Source organism: Amphiura filiformis, chromosome 13 (assembly GCF_039555335.1).
Source record: "Amphiura filiformis chromosome 13, Afil_fr2py, whole genome shotgun sequence".
Classification (NCBI taxonomy): domain Eukaryota; kingdom Metazoa; phylum Echinodermata; class Ophiuroidea; order Amphilepidida; family Amphiuridae; genus Amphiura; species Amphiura filiformis.
Window position 1 is genome coordinate 10,109,587 of NC_092640.1, and position 24,377 is coordinate 10,133,963.

General features: G+C 36.8%; 1 protein-coding gene across 2 annotated transcripts in view; it reads left to right on the forward strand.

Annotated features, from left to right (window-relative positions):
- LOC140167983 (guanylate kinase-like) overlaps window positions 1–22,310 on the forward strand; it is a 50,479-nt gene extending 28,169 nt beyond the window's left edge. The window contains exons 4-9 of one of the 2 annotated variants that reach the window (XM_072191286.1): window positions 8,025–8,066; window positions 9,464–9,560; window positions 11,011–11,149; window positions 11,782–11,866; window positions 13,458–13,605; window positions 17,661–17,789. In XM_072191286.1, coding sequence (XP_072047387.1) covers window positions 8,025–8,066; window positions 9,464–9,560; window positions 11,011–11,149; window positions 11,782–11,866; window positions 13,458–13,579 — 485 coding nt within the window. In that variant the 3' untranslated portion in view covers window positions 13,580–13,605; window positions 17,661–17,789. Of the gene's footprint in view, window positions 1–8,024; window positions 8,067–9,463; window positions 9,561–11,010; window positions 11,150–11,781; window positions 11,867–13,457; window positions 13,606–17,660 lie in introns of both variants that reach the window. The other variant, XM_072191285.1, reaches the window with a different exon arrangement.
- Window positions 22,311–24,377: the final 2,067 nt, after the last annotated feature.

Below are 24,377 nucleotides of genomic sequence, written 5' to 3' on the forward strand. Positions count from 1 at the left end.
TTCGTAGTGCATGCAATTATTATGCTTCTACAACTAATTAGGTGAATAAGGTATGGGACGCAATGCAATTAAGTAAATGTTTTTATGAAATACAAAATCACTGAAAGACTGCAAGGTAAGTGATTGGATATTAGGCAGTCTGATACAATGCAATGAAATATAAAATGAAAAAATTTATCAAATTTGATGTGTTACAATGTTTGGCTGGAGGACCTGTACTAACAAAGGGGTTTAGGTAGAAAAATAATGTATTATTAGCAGCAGGGGAAGCGCCAGGGTTGAAAATTAAAGGGTGCAAAAGCATAAACGGGGGTTAGCTGTCGCTTCTGAATGAACAATGGGTATAGAAAAATTTAACCCCTGAATTTAATCAAGTTCTGTTTCTTTCCTCTTCTTTCTCTTTCTGTTTTTTTTGCTCTCCTTCTGTAGGGGAAATTTTCCCCTCCCCCGTGGCACCGCCTCTGATTAGCAGCAGATGTCCACAAAAGAGGAGTGTAGAGGTTTGAACCAAGAACAGGAAAAATGTTGCAATTGGCGTTCTGAGAGCATTTTTGTGTATGTCGTTCAGTATAAATGAGCCACTGCATGCACACCAATGGTTTATTTGTTTTGTTTTTAATTTAAAAAATTATAATTAGTTATTAGGCCCTTCACTATTAATTTTAGTTTACTGTTTAAGATTTTAATAAAGGCACAAGGTACCTTTTAGTACCTTTTAATTATTGATTACCGTATACATTCCTTCAAGTTATTATTTTCTTTATTTTGAAACAAGTGGTCACAGCCCATTATCAGCAGTACATTTTGATAATAATGCAGGGGTGTTATTTGTTTGTTTAGCATCATAATTAAAATAATCAAAGTAAAAAAGTAGCAAATAAATTTATGTAATTAAAATGTCATTTTACTTTATAGAGAAAATGTCAAATAAAAATAAAATAATTAAAATTAATTCTTAATTTTGGATGCGGGAGGGAAACAGTAAACTCAAATAAAAATAAAATAATTAAAATTAATTCTTAATTTTGGATGCGAGAGGGAAACAGTAAACTCAAAATCAATTGTGAAGGGCCTCAGATCAAACAGGAGATTCTGATAAAGTGTTCTTTCCTCACTTCCAGTATTTTGAAATAAAAAATTCCCAACTGTGTCACTCGTGGTTTAATTGGGTCACTTATTTCTTTGTAATTCAGGCCATAAAAAGAAAATTTCACTTCCTGCATACCTAAATTAAGTACTTCATACATTTACATGTATTGAAAATGTTTCATTATTATAGTCATCTACCACTCTACAGTTAATTAGGTGAAATGGTAGGGTATACAATAGCATAAACTCACTGATGTATGTTGATTGCTTTTTAGTCTGGTAATAAAAACATCTGCCTGATAAATGATTGGTACTGGTGGTTAGGGACCATTCACAAACTCTTGTTAGGGGGGGGGGGGCTGATGCAAAAAAATTCATTGCAAAACTTTATTGCCCCCCCCCCCTTTACAGACCTCAACAATTTCAGGGCCCCTTTTTGACATGAAAATTATGGGTCAACCCATAGAAAAGCATATAAACTTAGGAGGGTCAAAAATTTCCAGCCCCCCAAGTGTTTGTGAATAGTCCCTTATTACATGAAGTACCCATGTCATATTTAGATGGATGGTCCTTTTAAATGCGGCAATCCCTAAAAAACGCTATACCCCGAGCTCGAGGACTGCTAAAACCACATAATTAGAGAACCGGGACCGCTACGTACAATAGCACTATCAGCTATATGGAGAAAATTGAGGGTATTCGGGTCCTTGCCGACTGTGAGCGGAGACGAACGAAAACAATTCTGCATCTCGACTGAAGTGTCTTGGTATCGCGTGCAGGTCACATCAAGTGCATCTCTCAAATGCGCCCATCATCCATGTCACAAGATGCATGACAACGACTGCCTAGAAAGCATTCTGAGGGAAGCCGAGTACCCAGTCCTATAATTTGGTTCACTTCAAGTTCGGTAGTGACGTCAATGCTTTTTCGCGATTGCGACGCAAGTGCAGGGCTTCAACTGGCCCTATATTTCCTATATTTCCTATATTTTTGAACTTTTCCTATATTTCCCTATATAGTTGTAAAATGCCCTATAATTCCTATATATTTTTTTTCAAAATGTACGTATTTGTCTTTGCATGCACTGGCAGATACATGTGCCAAGAAGTTACAGAAAGCTGTAAATTTCTCAAGAAGAGCAACATACAGATTTGTTATGTTACACATATTATAGATAACTACACATTTGCTTCATTGACTTAAGTTAAGAGGGTGCAATGTGTTTAAAACAAAACATTATAGACCACTTGGCATGTGACGTCATTGCCCGGCAGTATGCGCGCGCATTATGGCTATTTCCATTGTTCTTTGCCCTGCAGTGTGCATACGCATCGTAGTCTGCTAAGGGCATGTGCATTTTTAAATCGCCCGCCACATTTCATATAGTACAGGAAAGCCATTGAACAGTGTAGCGGCTCGTTTGAGCATATCGATAGACGAGTCCCTCGACTTTGTTGATAAACAGTGATGTGAAGTGGTCTATAAATAATATTTATAATAGTCATATTAAATATGGTCATAGCTGTAATGCTAGTTATTATGCCACTCCAATGAACCCTGGCCTAATCTTACCCAGGACAATATGCATGAGGTGTCACTGGAATTGGAACAGGTAATAGTATGGTATGGTGTCACTCAAGGTGAAAGAAATAGACTGCAAAATCTGCAAAATCTTGCTGTGCGTTTGATAAGTTCCTCGCTTAACTGGTATCTCCAACCTTCTCACTCAGTTGCATCAGCTTCCTATCCAGGACCGAATTCTTTTTAAACTTCTGCTTTATGTTTTAAAGTGCTCTTAGGGCTGTGCCCCTAATTATCTTTGTGGACCCCTTTCAGCCTTGCTCCCGGAAGAGAAGGATTGAGATCTTCTTCCGATAAGACCCTGCTTAATCAGCCTAGGACACATAGAGCAGCTGGTTTGAATACCTTCTCGGTCTCTGGCCTGAGGGAATGGAATAAGCTTCCTAAAGCCATGAGGGAGTCTCCCTCAATTCCAGTTTTCAGAAAGAAACTCACCTTTTCAGTTAGCTTATTTCTTGTTCCTTCTGTGTTTCTTTTTTTTTTATTCTTTCTCTCCTTGTTCAGCGCTTTGATAAATTTTCTATATGTATGTATGAAAGTAGGGAATGCACTGTTGCTGGGTGTATCTGCATCTGCTTGCTACTGCCCAAATGCCAACAGCTGGGCTATTATCTCTTGCAGGTTAAGCTAGCATGGCCACTGGTTGCAGGCAATTAAAAATTTGATGTAGGCAGATTTGGTGAGATAGTTCATGTCCACATTGTCCAGCATGAAAGTAACTGAGTTGTTGCACATCTGGTGGTGTCAGGAAGCATGTTCCACTCTGGGGTGGATATATTGACTGCAAATAGCCATTTTTATGACTCGTATCTCACGGTGGGTGTAGATAAGATGACCTAAGGACAGCCTAGTATGTAGTTTTCTTAGTCTTGGTTTGGATGATATCCGGGTATGATATCATGAGTCGCCATGTAGATTGGACATAACATAGGCAGCTTTGGTGCATCTTGATTCCCATTCAAGGTATCTGAACATGTCAGAAACACTTTTAAAATTGTCTTGAATAGTCATGGACAAACTGGGCTCAGTGGCTGCATGTCTCTAAATCTTGTCAAGGGTGTCAATATTGTTTCTCTGGTGAGGATCCCATATTGTCTGACAATATGACAACAGTGGGCAGGCAAGTGCTTTTTATGCTACCTACATTTGTATTTTGTTGACTTGTTACAAGATGGTAAGTTTCTTCGGCGAAGTCCCAAAGTTCTGTTTGGGTTTATGGCAATCTGATTTGTGTCTGTTCCAGGCAAGGTTTTTATAACTGACTCTTACAAAAAAACATTTGGAGTGATTGAAACCCATTTCCCAGTTGGTTTCCCAGTTGCAGACTGAGATGGTTTATGTCATTTTGAAGAATCCTGGAATCTTCAGCGGATTTGATTTCTTGATACACAAGCACAGTCATCGGCGAATAATCTCACTCTCAAAGACAGGTTGTCAGGCAGATTAAAACAGCAAAGACCCCAATAAGTGTAATTTACTACATGTATGTGATAAAACCAAAAGGTTCACTGCACTTCCATTATGCTTAAGGTATATCTGAAGATAACTGTGCAGTAGAATATTCCAACAAATTCATGTGTCATAAGAGATCAAGTTTACTGTTTCTCCTACATGTTGTCCTATTATCTGTATGTACAAGTGTAAGGTCTCACCTAAACAGTACCCTAAACCTTGGCTAAAACGATACCCTAAACAGGTAACATGTGCCTGTTTTCACACCCTAAACAGGGATTTTATTCCTTGCATCAAAATTCATACCCTAAATTTCATTTCAAATTTTGCTACCCTTTTTTCCAATTGTTCATGTTTTTGACACCCTAAACACAATACGTTATTCTTGCCTACCCATGAAATACTACCCTTTTATTTTTATTATCATGGATGGTGTACAGGCCACAATGGGAGTGACCCCGGGACATTTTGTGTAAAATATGTTGATAAAAGTCCCCTATTCTACGATGTATCCATCATTTGCCCTATATTTTAACTATATTTCTCCCAAAATATTCCTATATTATCCCTATATTTTTTCCCAAAATGGCCCTATATTATCCCTATATTTTTGCTAGAGTTGGGTTGAAGCCCTGCAAGTGTGCTGACAAATTGCTCTTGTGCGTGTGAGAGTACACTTTGCGTGATTAACTTGACGCGCAGGGTCTTAGCTAGAAATTGAGGGTTGCCCGTCATTTGAATAAAATTGCCTGTCCTAATTTGACCTTTAAAACATTTACCAGACATCTATAGCCCATTGGGGGTTCAAAGAGTTCAAATATGTGCTGATATGGCCTTGTTCTTCAAATTGGGTCTACTAAAAGGTCAATTAGCTTCTCAAAACATACAATTTATAATATAGCATCTGTCAAAGGCATTAATTTTGCCTGTCCCAGGAGCAAAGTGGCCGTCTAAAATGACGGCCAGACGGGTGGCTAGCTAAGACCCTGTTGACGCATGCGATGCACTGCTTAGGCCAACGGAATACGCACATACGTCATACTACCAAATTTGAGGTGAACCAAATTATAGTTCTCCTTAAATTTGGTGGCTAAAACCCATTGGGTGAAGCTGGGTTTTAGGGATTCTCGGTGTACAGCATGTAAAAGGGTATAGTAGGGCTAATACATATGGGGAAATTATATCATACCATGAAAAACAAATATTTAAACTTTGACCTGTATTAATATCAAAAACAACCACTTAACCTCTGTATAATTATGACGTCATCAGATTACACAACTCAAATAAAAACATCCCCCACATCCACAATTTTTCCCTATTATTTGCCTTCAAAATGTGTTTATAGGATTGTAGGGTCTCATGAGCAATATTTGTGCAAAAATGGTTGAACTCAAAATTTCGGAATGTCCCTTTTCAAAGTAAATTTTAGTAAACATTAAAGGAAATTTAGGACCAGGGGGTGGTACTCAGTACAAATGACCATATGTGGACGTGCTGCAAACATGGGTAGCATTTTTGGCCTTTTGGATCATGACTTCCTTTTCTAGGCTAATTTTGGTATATGGATGGGTCCATTTTTCAAATAAATTTAAATTTTGTCTTTGGTATATCGATGAGTCCAAACTTCTTGAAAACTTGAACAGCACACCCCTACCCAAATCAAACTTGAGTACCCCCCCAGGATTTAGGAATACAAAAATGTCGATATAAAAAACCCTAAAATACTGCTGGTATGAGGTATGGAATGGATCAACATCTATATTCCAGGGTTGCATGAGTCAAATCAATGAAATGTTGCCCACTTTAATTGCTTAAAACCATTGGTTTCTATGGAACAGGAAATTACCAAAATTTTCAGGAGCCATTGTCACAAAAACACCCAATTTTTAAACCATTGGTTTTTATGGAACAGGAAATGGTCAAAACTCATTTATAAAGTCATGTGGAAATGGGCAAAAGTTGCCCAATTGGGGTATTGGGGGTTTGATAATGCTCATTGCTCATACTATGCACAATTTCTTTTTGCTAGTCTGGAAGCAAATTCTGATCAATAATAAACCAATATTCGCCTTTATTTCATATTTGGTTTATCAGGTATATGTCAATAAAGTTATGAAGAGACAGAGAAACATTTGAATGGAGGGTGTTAATCCTTTAATCTTTATATAAATTTATTGTCCGTGAAATAAGGAGAGAAAGAGGTCCAAGCGAGACAAACAGGGCCTATTGGCAAACTGAGAGGAAGAGGGAATGGAAGGGATGAGTTGGAGGAAGCTCGGATACCACCGGGAGGGATAGAGGAAAAATAATGAACGAGTAAGAAAGGGAGTAGGAGAAGAGATGCAAAATATGAAGGAGTACATGTAGAGAGGGAGGGAGAGAGTAAGAGAGAAAGTGAGCTCGGGAGAGACTGAAATCAGTGAGGGGAGAACATAAAACATTTCCTATGTGGTGGGAGGTTCACTTGTGAAATAATAGCTCACTTTAGTAATCAAAAGCTTTGTGCTATGTGTTGACTTTTATTTTCTCTTGGTTTGACTATGCTGAATAGTGACCACAATGCTTCATTCAATATTTACGTTAGCTGCTATAATGCATTTTATATTACAATGGTTGTAATTTCTCTAATTTATCATGATATTCATGCTGATAGTGATACCCCATCTGAAAGTGCTCCTATCATAGCTACGAGATGTTTGGTCAAAAAAGTTGTTTTTGGCCTAAAATGTGATTTTTGGTCAAACGAAAATATAATGTTGAACAAAAAATTGTTGAAAAACAGTGAGTCCCAGTAAAATGGAACAAATTTCCCAGTAAAATTGACAAAAATAGATGTAAATGGCCATTGCCATGGAAACTGTCTTCTCTTGAATTAAAGAAACCTTGGATAAAGTGAAACACAAACTTTTGTAATTCAAGAAAAAAAATGCTGCAAAATTATGAAAAAAAAATCCAATTTTTACCAGAATCACTAAAAATAGGCATTTTGTATATAAATCATAGGTCAACAACCATAGCTTTTGGTCAAAATTGGGCATAAATCACTAAAAAATGACATTTTCATCCATAAATCAAATGCATTGAACGAAGTGATGATTTTATTCAGATGTATTCTGTACACCAAATATGAAGTTTCTACTCTATTTAATTTCAAAGAAATAACTAGTTAAAATGTGGCATTTTTTGATAAAAAATGACAAAAATCCTTAAATAGTGTGACCATTGCCATTGAAAGAGAATAGAAAGTGTGGGTTACACATTTGGCAACATATAGCAGAATAGATTTTCAAGACTCTTCATTTGATATGATTTGTCCATTTGAAACACCTGTCCTACAAAATCGTTAAATAGAGCACTTTTGGTTGCATGGCTTCAATACTGAAAGAGTCAGTTATGCCAGGGTCATGTAAATGTTACGCAGCTGGTTAGCTTAATGATGTGTAGATGTTTTATGTTTTATTTTGAAAAAGAGATCACACAACTAAATCCCACCTATCTGACTGAACAAATAACAGCCAGTGTTTCCATTCGCTGACCACACCTGGTTGATTTTAATGGGTAAAAAATTTACATTTGCACAATTTTGAATTCAAGACAAAATATGTGACCTTTGAATGTATTAGGTACAAAACTAGAATCCAAACTGCTGGAAGGAGCAATGTTGGAACTCAAAACTTAGAATAAGAAATTAATGTTTTGGTGATGGATTTCAATGTCAGGTAGTAAACACCATGTACTACAATTGTTTGTTCCCTTTATTGTGTGTGACGCGAACCTGGTGAAAAATTAATTTTATTTGTATAATTGCTGTTGATCATGCCACTGTTTTTTCATGTCAATAGATAGATGTTTGTGATTATGACCAATGTTAAATTTTATGTTGATTTTTTTTTTGATAGATACATCGAGGAAACCTAGGGTGGGTGAGAAGGATGGTGTCGGTAAGTTAACATTAACACATTTAACCCCATGAGAACTACCTGCCGATTGGCCAAAAAGAAGTTTTCATTATCAATTGGACCAATCAGCAACATTGTTAGAATAATTTCACAATGCAAAAAATTGGGATGAATTGTTAGCAAAGCTCCATTCTGATTGGTGATTAAAGTGAAGACATCATGTAATTGACAAATCAGAAGCAATGTTAGATCGGCAGGTAGTGCTCAGGGGGTTAAAGCCATTATGTATGATCTTATAATATGAAATTTGTTAATTATTTTCAAAACTAAGTTGCTGATATATTTGTAACGTTTACACATGTCCCAACTTACACCTGAATGGAATCGGCCACAATTGTTGTGTTTTGTAGATCAACAGAGTAATGTAGACATAAAGTTATACTTATGACTTTCAATCCCTTATAGAACTCCATGTTAAATGGCTAAAATAGTGAGGTTTCTTTCACTTTACCTTGTTATTTCAGCTTAAAAAGGACAGAAACCCTTATTACAACAGCATTTTTGGGTAAAGAATAACAAAATTTTACAGAAATCGTAAAATTACATTTGAAATAAGTTGTTGTCCAGTCACTTGCATTTGTTGTGCTGACAACATACAATCCCAGTCATAATTGTTGGAACTCTTTATTAGCATGGGTACTTCAAAATATGCCCCCATTCCCCCATCAATGTTGGTAGCTGTTTTTTTTGTCATGCACCCCTATAGACATTAATTGGTGTGGCAGGGGGAGGTTGTAGTAGAAGGGAAGGGTTCAGACTTCACACTAAAGAAAGCAAAATCTTAGTATGTCAGTTATAACAGTTCTACTTTGACACAAGTATTCCAACTGCACTAAGGTACTGCACAGGTACACCATCGCTAAAGTACCTGACTGGTACACACAGAGTACCTACACAGTACCAATTCTGCTACTGCACAGGACCCACCAGCAGTGGTACTGCACTGGTTCTACATTGGTACTCCCCTGGTACTGCACAGTACCAGCCAAGTACCTTAGCGACGGTGTACCTGTGCAGGCGGCCCTATAGGAATCTTGTAGTGTAATTATGACCGGGATTGTTGCAGACAACAACAAATTCTGATAGACAAACAGAATAATACATGAGGCCATTTTTCCTTATTTTGAACCCCTTTAGCACACTGATTTTTAAAAAGGGACAATTGATAATTTGGTGAACCAGAACACCCATTCATCAAACAGTGATAAACCATGCCAATGTTAATGAATTATATAAAAAGCCATGCAATGTGAAGGTAAGGTAAAGTAAATACATCCTTTTCAAAGTGTAACCTGAATGTGTCCAAAGGACATTTAATAATTAAACAGGTCTAAATTGACAGAATTTTATCACATTGATATATTTTAATTTTATTACAGACTATCACTACACAACTCGGGAGGCAATGGGGGAGGCAATTAAAAGAGGAGAGTTTCTAGAAACAGCTGAATTCTCAGGAAATTTTTATGGAACTAGGTATGTATGCAGTGTCAATGGAGAGTGTATGCAATGGTACACTACAAGATTCCTATTCTGCCTGCCTGCACAGGTTCACGGTCACTAAGATACCTGCCTGTTACACACAGAGTACCTACACAGTACCAATGCTGCTACTGCACAGGACCCACCAGCAGTGGTACTACACTGGTACTACATTGGTGCTCCCATCGTACTGCACACTAGTGCACAGTACCATCCAAGTACCTTAGCAACAGTGTACCTGTGCAGGCGGCCCAATCTTGTAGTGTATACATTTAGGCAATAGAAACAAATTAGTTTGATCTTTCACAGAAAACCCCATTGAAATTGAACGTTTAGTTCCAAAGATATGAACAGTCGAAGTGTTTCCAAAACAGTATGCAACAAAAGACATTATCGTGTTTTTTGGCTTTATCTGAAAGTCAATATATATCTGACTTTAAGCTGATTTTGCTTAATCACATCACACATGATGCTATGCCACTACATGTACATGGATATGTATATGTCATTTTAGAAATACATGTAGTCCCAACATTTTGAAGTGTTGGTCCCTTAAAATGTTACTCTGGTCCACTATTTGTGACACTTTCCAAGACTTCAATTTTGGCAGGAAAATGGCAGGAAAGAATATTGAAGTCGGGATTGAGTTTATCTTGATTATTTACTTGGTAACAAATTATCACAGGGTACTTGGCCCTGAGGGCTGCAATGATAGCGTATCAGTAAATGCAGTAGGCCGGCAGTGATTTTCGCTGGCTGTTGCCCCAGAGGGCATGTCAAATGTAAGTTTGTATATAAGTTCCAAAGGAGATAGGCCTACTCAAGAAGTCATAACAATGATAAGAGACTCTATACAATTATTTTAGTGTAAAATATTATTCCAATTTATCAGTAAACCTCTCTAGTGTGCAGTAATGTGGTTTGGTTTTGATCAGTATTAGGAATTGTCAACTCACAAATATCTTCACTGTTAGAGCAAATGGGGTTTACCTAGCACTCTCTTTTTTTTACTAGGTATGTGTTGGGCAAGATTTCAAAAGTTGGGTCTCTGTAATTTCGCTGCGTGGTGAATCATCACAATCAGATCGCATCAACTAGGCTAGTTGCAGCCGAACCTGGCGCAAACCTATCCGCACTTAGATTGTAACATCCACCCATTTTCTGCAGCTCCCCAAATTCAATTGGGTGAAGGAAGTTTTTGATAACGAAACAACTAATCACCGATTTTGAAAGCAGGAGGAAACCGGAGATCCCGGAGAAAACCTGCGAGAGCGAGCCTTGGGCAGCGCCGGGGCTTGAACCCGGGACCTCGGTGGTGCAAAGCAAGGGAATTAACACTGCGCTAACTCACCCTCATAAAAGCAGGGTCTTCTGAGCTGAAACTATAACTTAATTTAAGGGATACTTATATTAAAATATCTTGTATCTTTGATTTTTCTTTCAGTAAAAAAGCTGTTCAAGATGTTTTAGACCAGAACAAAATATGTATATTAGATATAGAGATGCAGGGTGTATTAAGTATTAGGAAAACCAATCTGAAACCAATTTATATCTTCATTAAGCCTCCATCAATGGCAGTATTGGTAAGTAGACTGTATAAGGGACGCACCATTAGACTTCAAGGGGGCGGGGAGGACGTTTTTGAAAAACTTCCCCCACTACATGAGCAAAAAAAACCAAACTTTCCCTACCAACACTAAAAAAAAAAGCCTTCAGCCTTGTTGCCTCATGTAACACTGGCAGGAACCAATGAAATTACATAAGTATCTTGAATGAAGCATCTAATTAAAAGAGTTTTGACAAATACTGAGCGAATTGTTAAAACTGTAAGTGCACTCCACTTATTGTACATGGACGAAAGAGATAACAGACCGCGTACCACCAGTCAAAGTCTCCGCCCTCATCCGATAATGAGGGCCGATTGTTCCATGAAATGCGACAGGCGAGACTGCTAGGCAATAACCGCGTATTTTCACGGTCTATCGCATAATCACGAAAGCACGCAACGCTCGATTGCGTATACGCGAAGGCACGCAGCGCTGGCGTGATTGTTAGACACGGCAAGATCGAACAATCGGCCCTCATGAATATGCGAGAACTGGTAGCATACAATACACAGGGACTTTGACTGGTGGTACTTTCTCTGTTATATCTTACTCCTCTGTGGTGTAGTATTAAAGTTGACTCAAATGTCCCTTTAATTTGATATACACAGGAGGAGAGGCTTAGAGGAAGGAAAAGTGACACAGAAGAAGCCATCCAAAAAAGACTGGACACAGCCAGGAGGGAAATGGAATTTAGTAAGTATATAGAAATAGTGGTAGTGTAGCAATAGAGGCCGTCTGCCTTTTGCCATCTTGTGGGTACAAAGGATCTGTGTGTTCATGCATCGGATACTACGCGCAGGGCACAACTTGCCACGCAGCTGTTATCGCACATCAACGTGATGATTTTGCTGTTCACGCATGGAGAATAATTTTTGGCACATGTTAACAGCATTCAGAAACAAAAGAAAGCAATTTTGCATTAAACCTTATGATAAATATGGGACCAACACCAGCATCAGATAGAGGAGGCTGGTCAAATCTGGAACTAACAATATATCTATATATCCATTAGCATCTGTAGGAACTAACTGCTAATTTGGTGGTTACTAAAGAAGAGATCCTGCATAGAGGACTGATTATAACTATGGTCCTGAGGTGAGAACAATAGCTCCAAAGGAAAATAGTACTATTGAGCTCACCAAGGACCATAGTTTTTATTATATACTTCATATATAGATCCCTGTCATCCAATTGGTTAAAAGTGCAGTCATTGAATTAGCTATGCCCTCCTTTTTAAGAATTACGTAAAAACTGAACTATTCCCGGCAATAGTCTTTTAAAAGACTATTCCCGGGAATAGTCATTTTCACATCATCGGCGCGCGCGATGGCGTGTTCGCATTACGTGGGCGATGGCGTATTCGAATTACGCACACGGCTCCAACGCGATGCCTGCCAGTTGCGGTGACGCGATCGGTTCATAACGAAAAACTTTCTTTGTAAATTTTACCATGGCCTATGAACAATAAAATAGGCCTTTTAACCAATCAGATGACAAAAATCTATATTAATTCGGTATATAAAACAAATATTGACTGCTTTATTCGGGGCATGGTTAATATTATAGGCCCGCGGTGATCTCAAAACCATGCTATGACCCGAGGCGCAGCTATAACCATGCCCCTCATAGCAGTCAATATTTGTATACCAGAACCTTGACACTGAAAAGACTACTGTATTTGGCTTAGTGGTACTATTTATGGATGGGAGTACATGTACTTACGGGTGAACTATTTGGGTCATGTGATCCACTTTTAACCAATCATTGAACAAGAGTATATTAATGAAGTATATAATGTCCTAATATGCACACGCTGTGGTTATGACACTTTAACATTACATGTATGTGTCACAGAATTAGAGAAGGAGAATCGGGACTCGACTGCTATCTTGATACAGGCATTGAGCAAAATATGGAGGTATTCGGTTTACCTCAGAATGCACTTGAGGCATTAGTTGCCATGCAAGCGCGATATGGATGATGGGTGTATTTGAGAGCGCACTTGATGCGACCAGCATGACGCTTCAGATGAGATGCAGAATTGTTTTCGTTCGTCTCTGCGCACCCTCAGCAAGGACCCGAATACCCCCCAATTTTCTCCCCATAGCTCGAATACCCCCAATTTTCTCCCCATAGCTGACGGCGCGTTTGTATATGGCGATATAGGTAGTCCCAGTTCTGCTTCTCTAATTCTGTGGCCTGTGTAAATAATAACAACTCTCATTTGATGTGTAATTTCATTTCCTTTCACTGCTTGTCTGCTTACCTGTAACCATGGAAACAGTTGAACAACAAGATAAAGGTCAAATCGTTGTAAATGACGACTTAGACTCCGCCTATAAACAGTTACAGGGTCTTTTAATAGATGATCTTCAAAAGCTGCAGACATTATTGAAGAGTGTGTAGAAGACTAAGTAATAACTAACATGTGGGTAGGTAGGTTGTGGATGAGTTATGTTAACATATATCTGCCATAGATGTTGCAGAGTGGTCAAGTCTTTATACAGCACACAGGATATGCAAATTTCCCAACCACCTAATAAAAAATACCTTGCATACCTTATGCATATGTACCTCTGGTTATTATGTGATGCAATCAAGTAAAAAATGTAGTTGGGAGGTTTGTAAAATTAATTTTTGTAGAGCTTGGCCACTCTGTCATGCACAGCTTAGATTAGTTCCACTGTGGATTAGTTCTGTTCAAAGAGATTGGAATCAATGGAGTCAACTCATGATCAGAATTGCCATGGTAAATCTGTCAGATTGGTTTGTCATACATGGAGACCAAAAAAGTGTGCCTCCGGTATATAGCGCCAAAAGCCTAATATGGAACTATAATTTGCGTCTTTAAGCTTAAGTATTATGAAGGTTTGCTTGCGTAGCACTTAGCTCATGTTATCGGTACAAGGCACAACACAAACAACCATTTTACACTTCAAATCGGAAGTTTACCAGTGAAACAATGTGGAGGTAAACTATTTTGCCCTCCACAAGCAACACACAAATATGGCAGAGTCTGTTACCATTGGGTTTAATCTCTTTGGTCCTGTTACTAGTGTTAGTTCATGTTGTTCTTTGTATTCCTGTGTTGCCCATTAGCTGTTTTATCTTTCTCCCCAGTATGCATTATTTTCATGTTCTTATCAGTTGCTGTACGGTACCCAATGCTTTTTTGCTAGTTTATAGAAAAGAATTCTCTAATTTTCAATTTGCATATTATTATTGCTCAATCAATCCAAGGCAATTTGTTTTGATTGATTTTCCATGTATTTTATTATTTTTTTCATTAATTTCATCATATTTTTTGTGTTATAGTGCCATGGTCATGAGTGGATACTAGCGCTCCATAGGTTGTCATTATTATTATTAGTAGTATTGTTTGATTCATTTTCTTAACATAGATATAACTACATTATTTCCAATGATATGAATTTTTATCATGCCCTGATAACTTGGTTTCTGGTATTACTTGCAGGGGGTCCATAAGCCTTCAATGGTGTGGGGCCTTCAATGGGGCAACTTGGGGCCCACAGGGGCCAAGGTTTAGTAGTTAAAATGAACCCTAATGAATATTTCTTGTTTTGGGCATAAGCCAGGCTCCAAAGGCCCCAAGGTTGAAAGTTTATTCCCCCTGCAAGTAAAAAAAAAGCAAGAGTAGTCTGGGAAAGCTGTTGATTTGGTCTGCATGAAATTGTTGCCAATGATTTGGCCAGTATTTAAGACATCAATCACCCTTAATTGTGATGCCAAATACAAGCAAGCAAACCAAGAACATGCTTGAGGTGCATATTTGCTTGGCCCTTAGGCCAAAAAAAAAAAGTTGTTTGCTTGCCCTCGTCCGACCGACCGTCTCGGCAGTCGCGATCAGAGAACTTTTTTTTTTTTTGAAAAAAAAAGAAAAACTTTTCCTGACCGACCGACCCAATTTTTAAAATCCATTCGAGGGCAAGCACAGATAGATGTCACAGGCTGACCCAAAAAATCCTGAACTTGCGAAGCGTGGCGAGGGTTGTCGCGCAACACGGCCGGGGGTCCGGGGCCGCTTAAGGGCCCCGGTGGGGTCCAGGGGCAAAGCCCCGGTGGGGTCGAGGGGGCGAAGCCCCCCGAAGCCAGATGGTTTCTGCACATTTAGCACCACAGTAAAGGCCATTTCAGAGGGTAAAAACAGTCAGAATTAATAGGTAAATTTTCACGGGAAAATTTTCTGGACACGTGACACCCATGGGCGCAGACATATTAGCATTATGGAATGTGACCCGAGCACAGCGGGTGTTCTTCCAATGTATTTGAATAGGAAGAATTCCTTCTTTGAGGCAAAATAAGTTACTTGTCGCAAGTTAATAATGTTATGGTAAGAGTTTCCGTAGATAAATATTTTTTTCCGTAGATAGATCTATATTTTTGAAATTACGTTTTGATGATATTGTGAAAAAATTAAGATAACATAATATTCAATAAATTTGCAATGCACAAATTTCTATCAAAATTGCGGTCAAAATACTATTCCAATTCAAAATTACTAAGACTTGAATAGCGAGGTCACCGCCGGGGGTCAGAGATCAGGCTCGAGGTTACACACACATTGATACGCATTGGTCACGTGTCCAGAAAATTTTCCCGTGAAAATTTACCTATTAATGTTGACTGAAAAAGAACAGTTCAAAGCTCCTGGCTTGTTCTACACTTTTAATAAAAAGTGCTTCCTTTTTCCAGAAAACATGCTTTAAAGTTTTCAGTTTCCTATACTTTTATGTACAAGAGACACTCTTAAAAAAGGTTTTTGGATTTATTACATGGACAATATGGCTGATGTTGATATATGTGAAGCAGAAAGATAAGACAATAGGGCCACTCCAAAAGGGAAAAAAAATTCCAAAAAAAAAAAAATTCCAAAAAAACAATTTCCAAAAAAAAAATTTTTTTTTTTTTTTTGAAAATCCGGATTTTTTTTTTAATCCCCAAAATCCGGAAATATGTGACATCTCTGGGCAAGCAAACAATTTTTTTTTATGGCCTTATGCATGATGGTGTGGTGCATGTGGTGGATTTTTCATCATTTTGCTCATGTACTATGGGTCCACCTGCGCCTTTTTAATCTTGCTGCTTCACTAACTATTATAGTTGTGTCTGTTTTCTTGTTGACCTTTTGATTATTTGTGTCAATTTAGATTTTCTGTTGTGCAACTATATTTATAGATTAATAACTGCACATGATCAGTTATTTGGAAAGCATTATGAAAAATCTTAACAATTTTGCATTTGGAACCGAGGAATATCCCGAGGGGCATATTCCAAGGTCAAAAAGAATTGTTTAGATTTTTCACAATGCCCAACACTAGCACAACATATTATCAACTGATACAAAGTTATTAACTGATTCATAACCGTCACTATTTAACTCTTAACTTGACCAAATCTCAGGATATTATTCTCTGAAATCTGTTGAAATAAACAAATTTAATCACAATTTTCCTTTCCCCCATTAAAAACAGAACAAGGTAAAACAGACTTACCAATTACAGTCACTCCATGTGCAAATGCGGTAGTTGCAAGCATGTGAAATGTTCCGATGCAAAGGATGTGTGGATGCATAAGTCATTGTTCTGTGTGATCCCTTGCTACATCACATACGGAAGTCATTGATGGATGTCAATAAGCTCTACACCTCTGCATATGTGTCATGTTAACAAGTAATTTGATTGAGACGCATGTATGGTGTGATACGCAAAGGTTATGAAAATGTTACAATAGCAGATAACAAAATTATACGCTACTCGAATTTTGGTAAACAGAGCGCTTTCAGCAGGTCAACCGGCTTCATCAGCGGATGTTATTGCTCTGAAGATTTGTTGTTGCTAATGTTGTTGTTGAGACTGAACCGTGACAAAAAGTTAGACATCGACTCTGCTTGGGGCAACCTCCCGACTTCCGTAACTATGGGGTCGCCACATCTTCTTGTTTTACATAATCTATATCTATGATGTCATCGGAGGTGTCTCAACAACATTACTAGCAACAACAAATCTCCAGAGCAATAACATCCGTTGAAGACACCTGTTGACCAGGTGAAAGCACTCCGGTGAGTGTACCAAAATTTAAGTAGTGTAGACGTACATTTTTGCTATTTACGTTTACCTCTATGTATGAGTATACATAATTATGTTACAATAGCAGTTTATATTCATTTATTGTAGTAATTCTTTATCATCATATTTGGTATGTTATACCGCAAACGTTCGCCTAATGTACAAATAGAGATCTGCCTCCTCTAAAAATCCCAGTGCCCTTATTTGCTGGTGGAATTTTTATGGGAGGGCACTTTTAGTTTGTGTCTAAATTTCTAGTTATGTCAAGGGAACCCATAGCGCCATTAGGTGAACGTTTAGGGTTGTTATTTACTTTTGTTACAGTTGTTATCATGTATGAATTGATTCAGTGAAATTGACAAATTGATAATAATAAGTATAATATTTCTTTTCTCTTTCAGTTACAGACCAGCAAGGCAAAAGCGTCGGTCACTTCATCATTAACGACAGCATGGACGTAGCCTACGAGGAACTACGGGGTGCTTTAAGTGCTCCAATTGCAGAATTACAAGCCATAAAATACAAAGATGGACCAGCAAATGGTGTGTAATGTACTATAGTGCAGAGTTAGAATTGGGTCAAGTTTTTATGTGTGGATTATACAGTGAGTGAACCCCTTGGTACTTGAGTTGGTAGTATAAATCCTTATGTTGTTGGTTCATTTACAAAAGTGTAGGTAAAGGTGTACATGATATAAAAAAGTTCTTGGTCCTGTTATCTTTTAACAGATCTATCCCAATTCAAGAGGCCAATAAGTTTGGGTCCTAATGATATTTTAAAACTCCAAAGTGACTCATGCATGGCATTTGACCCCAAATGGGTCATGTCAAATGGGTCATTTCAAATGTAATGTTTGGGGAAGTGAAGCTTTTTTAAAGTTTGGTTTAAAATATTGGACAAGATGTTGTGGAGTCCAATATTTTAAAACTCATAGCGAGACCAATAATTATTGGGCTTAAAGCATCCAATTTTTATCATTATTATGTTTTGTATCCAATATTTTCACACACTTGGACTCATCAATGATGGTCATAATCGTATATCAGGTTGTGAGAAGAAGATGAAAAAGAAGAAATTGCTGAAATACAATAGTCCAGCCGAAGTTCGGTTGGACTAATTGCTGCAGGTACAAGGTTAACTAATAATCCCTAGTGCCAACAGCAGTAGTCTCTCCTACCTACCATGGGTGAGATACAAAGAATATAAATATGTACTTAAAGAATGCTAGAATAATTCAAATGTTTTTTTGACTCAAACAGGCTGCTGTGAATGTAGTGTGCAAAATATCAGTAACATTCCTGGGCTAGGTTGCCATAGAAACATGTTCTAAGAAAAGTGGAGGTCACTTTGTAGAAACGTATGTACATGCAGCTGAAGTCAAATCATGGTGAACAAACATAGATAGGTTTATAGCTGTTTATGTCACAGCAGCTGATAGTGTATGCTCTGCGGTACCATAGCAGACCTGCACATGCCATAGAAAGTGTTATACACAAAATCCCTCACTTCAACTTTCAATAACTCGCTTATATCAGGGGAGCTTAGACTTTTGTTTGAAAAAATATGATCTCTAAAGTATTGGGAAACTATCCATAGCTGTCAATATTTAAGCGGCTCTACTTATGTTTTGTATGTATTTGCTATGAAGAAAGCAGATAGACTGTAATGCATGATGGGATACTCCCTTCAGCTGCTGTGGGTTTATGTCATGCAACTACAATCCAACAAGCCAGTAGTTCATCATTGAGCTGTACCATTTAACACCTCCGTCCACTTAATGAATAGTTTGGAATTCCAGCCAATTTTAACAGTTTGAGCTCTTCTAGGTCCAATAATTTTATCAAAAAATGAGTGGAAAGGGTTTGGAAGATTTTGAAATTCTAAACAACATGTTTCAAAATAGGTGGAAGATTTTGCAATTTTAAACAACATTTTCCAAAATAAGGACCAAAGTGTGTAAAAAGTGATTTCAAAAATATCCCCTGTTTTCTGTTAGATTTAACATAATAAAATGCACAAAATATTCCACCTAAAGTGACCATGTAGTTCAACAGGAGAAGTGCCATCTTCCTGTGCTGAGGCTTGTGGATCAACGTCTAGGCATTGTGCCTGTGCTTAGCGCACTATAAATCACTGTGCTTTTTTTCTTTCAATAGATTTAAAATCGGATAGCCCATTCTAGTTTCTTGTAAATGTAATATGAAATAAAAAGTTCACCAATACAATAGGTGTACTTGGTGCTTATTTAAAATGTTTAAAATAACCACATTTTGTGCCTAATGATTAGGTAGGCATATCATATATATGAAAGTTGCAAGTATGCTGTTGTTGTTGAAAAGAGCACCCATGCTCCACTGCACATCAAACACAGCAATCTTTTCATGGAATAAATAGCAATAACCGCATAAGTATGCTGTGAACCAGAAAAGATACCATACTCTTCCCAGAATCCTTTGCAACATGATACCTCTCATTTCATCAAATGACACTCCCCTTTACATTTGTATAGGTTCCCTTTGTTTTCATTTTGAAAATAGACTGGCTAAACATGGGTCGATAGTCGAGAAATAAACATACTCTGCAAAATCTGGACTTGCTCTGTTCATTGAGATACATTTTGTCACTATCGACCCATGTTGCACTGGATAGCAAACCAGTACGGAAAATTGAAATGAAGAAATGCATTGTGGGAAGTGTAAGATATCTTCTCTGACCATGAACTTGTGCATGAAATCAGTACACATGATTTCACACAGCTTTACCGACCAGTTAAAGGGATTATTATTGATTTACCAAACCAGGGGTCTATTTCACTAAGCTTTTAACCCTTCATAACTCAAGTAACCATTCGTAATGTTACAAATACCTAATACTAGACGTAACATTACGAAGGGTCCCTGTAGCAAATTCCTATTACTTACGAAGGGTACCGTTCGTAAGTAAGTTTAGTGAAATAGAACTTATGACTTGTTGTAAGTTACGAACGAATTCACAACTTACAAAGCTTCGAAAAGTTTAGTGAAATGGACCCCAGAACCCCCTACAATTCATCTAAGATATTTGTGACATGATCTGGTCTATGGGAGCCAAAGTTGGCAAATTTGAAATTGAGACGAAAGGCAAAAAAAATAAATAATGAGTAAAAAAATAATAAATACATAAGAAAATACACATCACAAAACTTCAGAACTTTAGAACTAAGTATGCTAGACCTTTGGTATTTTCACTATGATAGCCTAATGTTTACACATGTATAAGATAATAATTATAGTAATTCAATAGATAAAAATGCCTCCTTTGGCTCCCAGGGAGCTGATTGTGTCACATTTAGAACAAACATAGATGTGCTAATAGTGAAGGGGGCAAATGGTAAACATGAAAACAATCTGATAAAAGTCAAAATTTGGCATTCAAAATGAAGTTGCCCAGGGTAATCCATACTTTTATTATCCCGTAAGTGTGGCTGTAGAATTTGGAAACCATTGCTATTATATGTTCCAATTTCGATGACACCTCTTGTCGCTTTCAAAGAGGTATTAGAGTGATTTGATGAGACGTGTCATGTTCAATTCTTGGCAAATCAATGCTGCATTGATTGCATGCTTATTTGCTCCATTGCATTTACACACTTAAACCTCCTATGATAGTGAATGGAATTTGTCCAGCATGATGTCATGAGGTGTCACTGCAGCTGGAATGTATTATAACATGAGTACATAAGCAGTCAACACTGGGGATAGCAATTTTCACCTACAGAATGCGTTAAAGAAAAACAAAACAAAAAAGAGATATTTTGATAGAAATAGAAATTTAATAAGCATTTGTATAGCACCATTTACCTAGAAATAAATCTAATCCAAGGTACTGTAAAACATGAAAAATATGATAGAATACAATGTGAAAAACAATCATACAATGTAAACCTTTTTAAATTGATATATAACTGTTATGTTTGGTGGAGCAGTTGGACAAAATACTCTGATAAGGGGCGGTCATTATTTACACCAGAGGAATGAAAGATTTTAGGGGGATGCACATTTTTTTGTGAGCAAGAGGGGGATCTGAAATATAATATGAAATATTTTGCCAGGAAAGAGGGGGGAATATGAAATTTTAAACGGAGAAATTTTATAAAATAAGGGGGAACATGGAATTGATGAAAGGAAACTAAGGGCGCAAAATTTTTCATTGAAAAATATTTCCCCTGGCGTAAATAGTGACCGGTCCCTAATCCCTAAATCAGATTTTTGAGATAGTTGGTTCAGAAAACTTTCGTTGGTTAAAGTAGCCAGTTTGTTGAATTTCCCAACATATTATTGGTATTTTCCCTCAATGTTAAGTTTAATTTGTGGTAATTTTGGTACTGGCATAAGCTGCGTGGTGAAGTTTCAGTGAACTTGTGTGAGAATAGAAAAGATTTGAGCCAAAAATATTAAAATAAGTTGGTATTTCTTATTTGTTTGCAATACCAGGTGTCTCTCCCCCTATAATAAAAAGGTTACATGTAGATTTGTGAAAAAAAATGCAAAAGATTGTTAATAATATCATCATACAGTGTGCAGAAATACATTTACTAAAAATATTTTCTTCTTTAATGACAATCTGCCTTTATTTGTAATCACAAAGATTTAAGAAGCTCTAAAACCTGAAATAAAAAATGCAGATGTGCAATATTTAATTTGTCAATTTGTTTCTTTGTGCCATAAATTCAAACAGGAAAAAATAGAGCAAAATAAAAAGTGGTTCATATGCTACATGTAGCCTTTTTATTGGACACCTTGTATTTGTTCATTGTATTTTCCTTGTTCACTGATTAGGGCTACCCACTTCAAATTAAATATATCTGAAATAAAATAAAATAAAAAGGTATGTCATCAAGTTGGTATACCTGGCTCAAAATTTTCTGTTTTTATACTTCTAGGTATGCTCTTGTGTAATATTTTGATCCTTGGTGTGTTTTGTACCTCATCCGTTGGAGACACCATTACCTACTTAATGTGAGAAAATGTTGAGGGTTTAGGGCAAGTAAAATTTAACATTCAAACTTAAAATTTGAAGAAAAACAAATCTTAAAAATTGTGAACATGTATATTTTTACTGCTACCATGTATTTACACATTACAGTGAATGTGTATTAAAGACTTGCATTTGACATAGTGTGTAAGCATTTGTACATGTATAATGCATTCCATACATTTTGTAGTACCACACCACACACGGTCGAGGACCAGAAGGCCCTGTGCGCCTGTGCGGTGTAAAGATTTTTGCGGATTCCCTGCAACTTTTGGTGTTATGAAGCTCTGAAATGTAGAGTACCATGTTCACTATGTCTGCTATTAGATTCATTATAAATGGTGAGATGTTTAAATCATGATTTTTTTTGTAATTGTTGAGGAAATGAGAAATATTTCATTGTGATTTATATGTATAAGTAATAAGAGGGGAAAAAACCCAAATTAATAGTAAGGTATTAAAATAAGTGACTAGTACTGAACATCATTATTATCATGGACAGATATGTTATAATTAGAACCAGCAACCAATAGCTGCATCTTTTAGCTCGGATTTAAGACCTCATTCCTTGAAATTATTCAAGAAATAAAGACACAACAATCCAAAACCCCAAGGAAGATGCCAAGTTGCAGTTTGCTCCATTGCATACCCTTTTGATTTGTACACAGTCTTCTCGAACAAGAGAACTAGCGCCATGCTTTCCACGGATTAGCACGTTAAAACTGGCATCATGCTTTCATTGATTAGAACACAAAAGCGCAAGTTTTGATTTTGCTTCTTTTTATGTTTTAGATCACGGTTTCTTTAATTCTCGACCAATTTCAACAAATAAGGTCTTAAATCAGAGCTACAGAGTACACTCCCCAGGTATTAATTGCTTGTTCTAATTTTGACATATTTGTCTTTGTTTACGATATACACAAGTGAACATAACTGCAGGTATCTTAATTCTTTTGTGCACTGTATATTAATAAAAACTATATGAATAGTAAAAATCCACAAAGTCCAGTTACAGTTAAATGAAAAATGTATTAGATTTATAGAAATAAATACCCATATGTACATGATAAAACTTAGATGACCCTGCTACATTTGTTTTACAGAACTTACGAAACAGTTCTGTAAAACAAATGTAGCAGGGTCATCTAAGTTTTATCATGTATTAAGCTCCCTTCTTGGTTGAGCACTTTACCATGTCCATGGTTTCAACCTTTCTTGGATTTTTATACCCATATGTATGTTAGTATTCAAAACAGTATGATTTATTAATAGCCAGCGGAGGGTTCACTTCCACATGTTTATCATCCACATACATGTACAAGCAGGCGAAATGGTCATTTTTTTTTTGTCAGACAAGATACTCGTAAAATATTGTGTCAAAATAACATCAATATGTAAATACTCATTTAGGGTGTCGCAACAAGAGGTATGTTAGGGTGTTAAAATTGCTATAGTCTGTCCAATTAACTTAGAGACCCGATTTTTATTACCTACTTAAAAAAGTCATGAAAGAAAAGTTGTTAGTGATCTTCAGACCCAAGAAGTTTTTCTTGTTCCAAAGGTATTTGGTAAAATTAACACCACAAATCGATTGAAATTTGAGAAACCTCACAGCAAATTTGAAAATGATCTGTGAAACGTTGGGTACCATTTACCAAATAAGTATGTGGACTGTTCGATTATTTTATTTTGAAGGTAGAAGGCATACGGATGTCATAGTCAAATATGGAAAACCATTATGATTAGAGGTCATTTTTTATTTCTTCAAATAACAAAAGCCGAGTCGTTAAGTTATTGGACAGACAGTAATATGGTAATTGCTTGTTTATAGTTTGAAAAATGAAAAACAAGCAGAAACATTAGGCCTACTTAAGTGTGTACACACTGGAGGAAATACTTATGGTATTTTTTAAAACCTGAGTAGTGTGAGTACATGGATGATATTAAAGTTGACATTACAAGTGGTTAGACATCCAAATTTTGGCTGTAAATTTACAAAATAATCTGTTTTACTTGGTTTTTTTTTTTTTTCTGTTTTTAAATTTTTTTTCTGAATTTTTTAATTAAATAATACTGTACATGGCGTTTGCAAATTAACTTTGAAT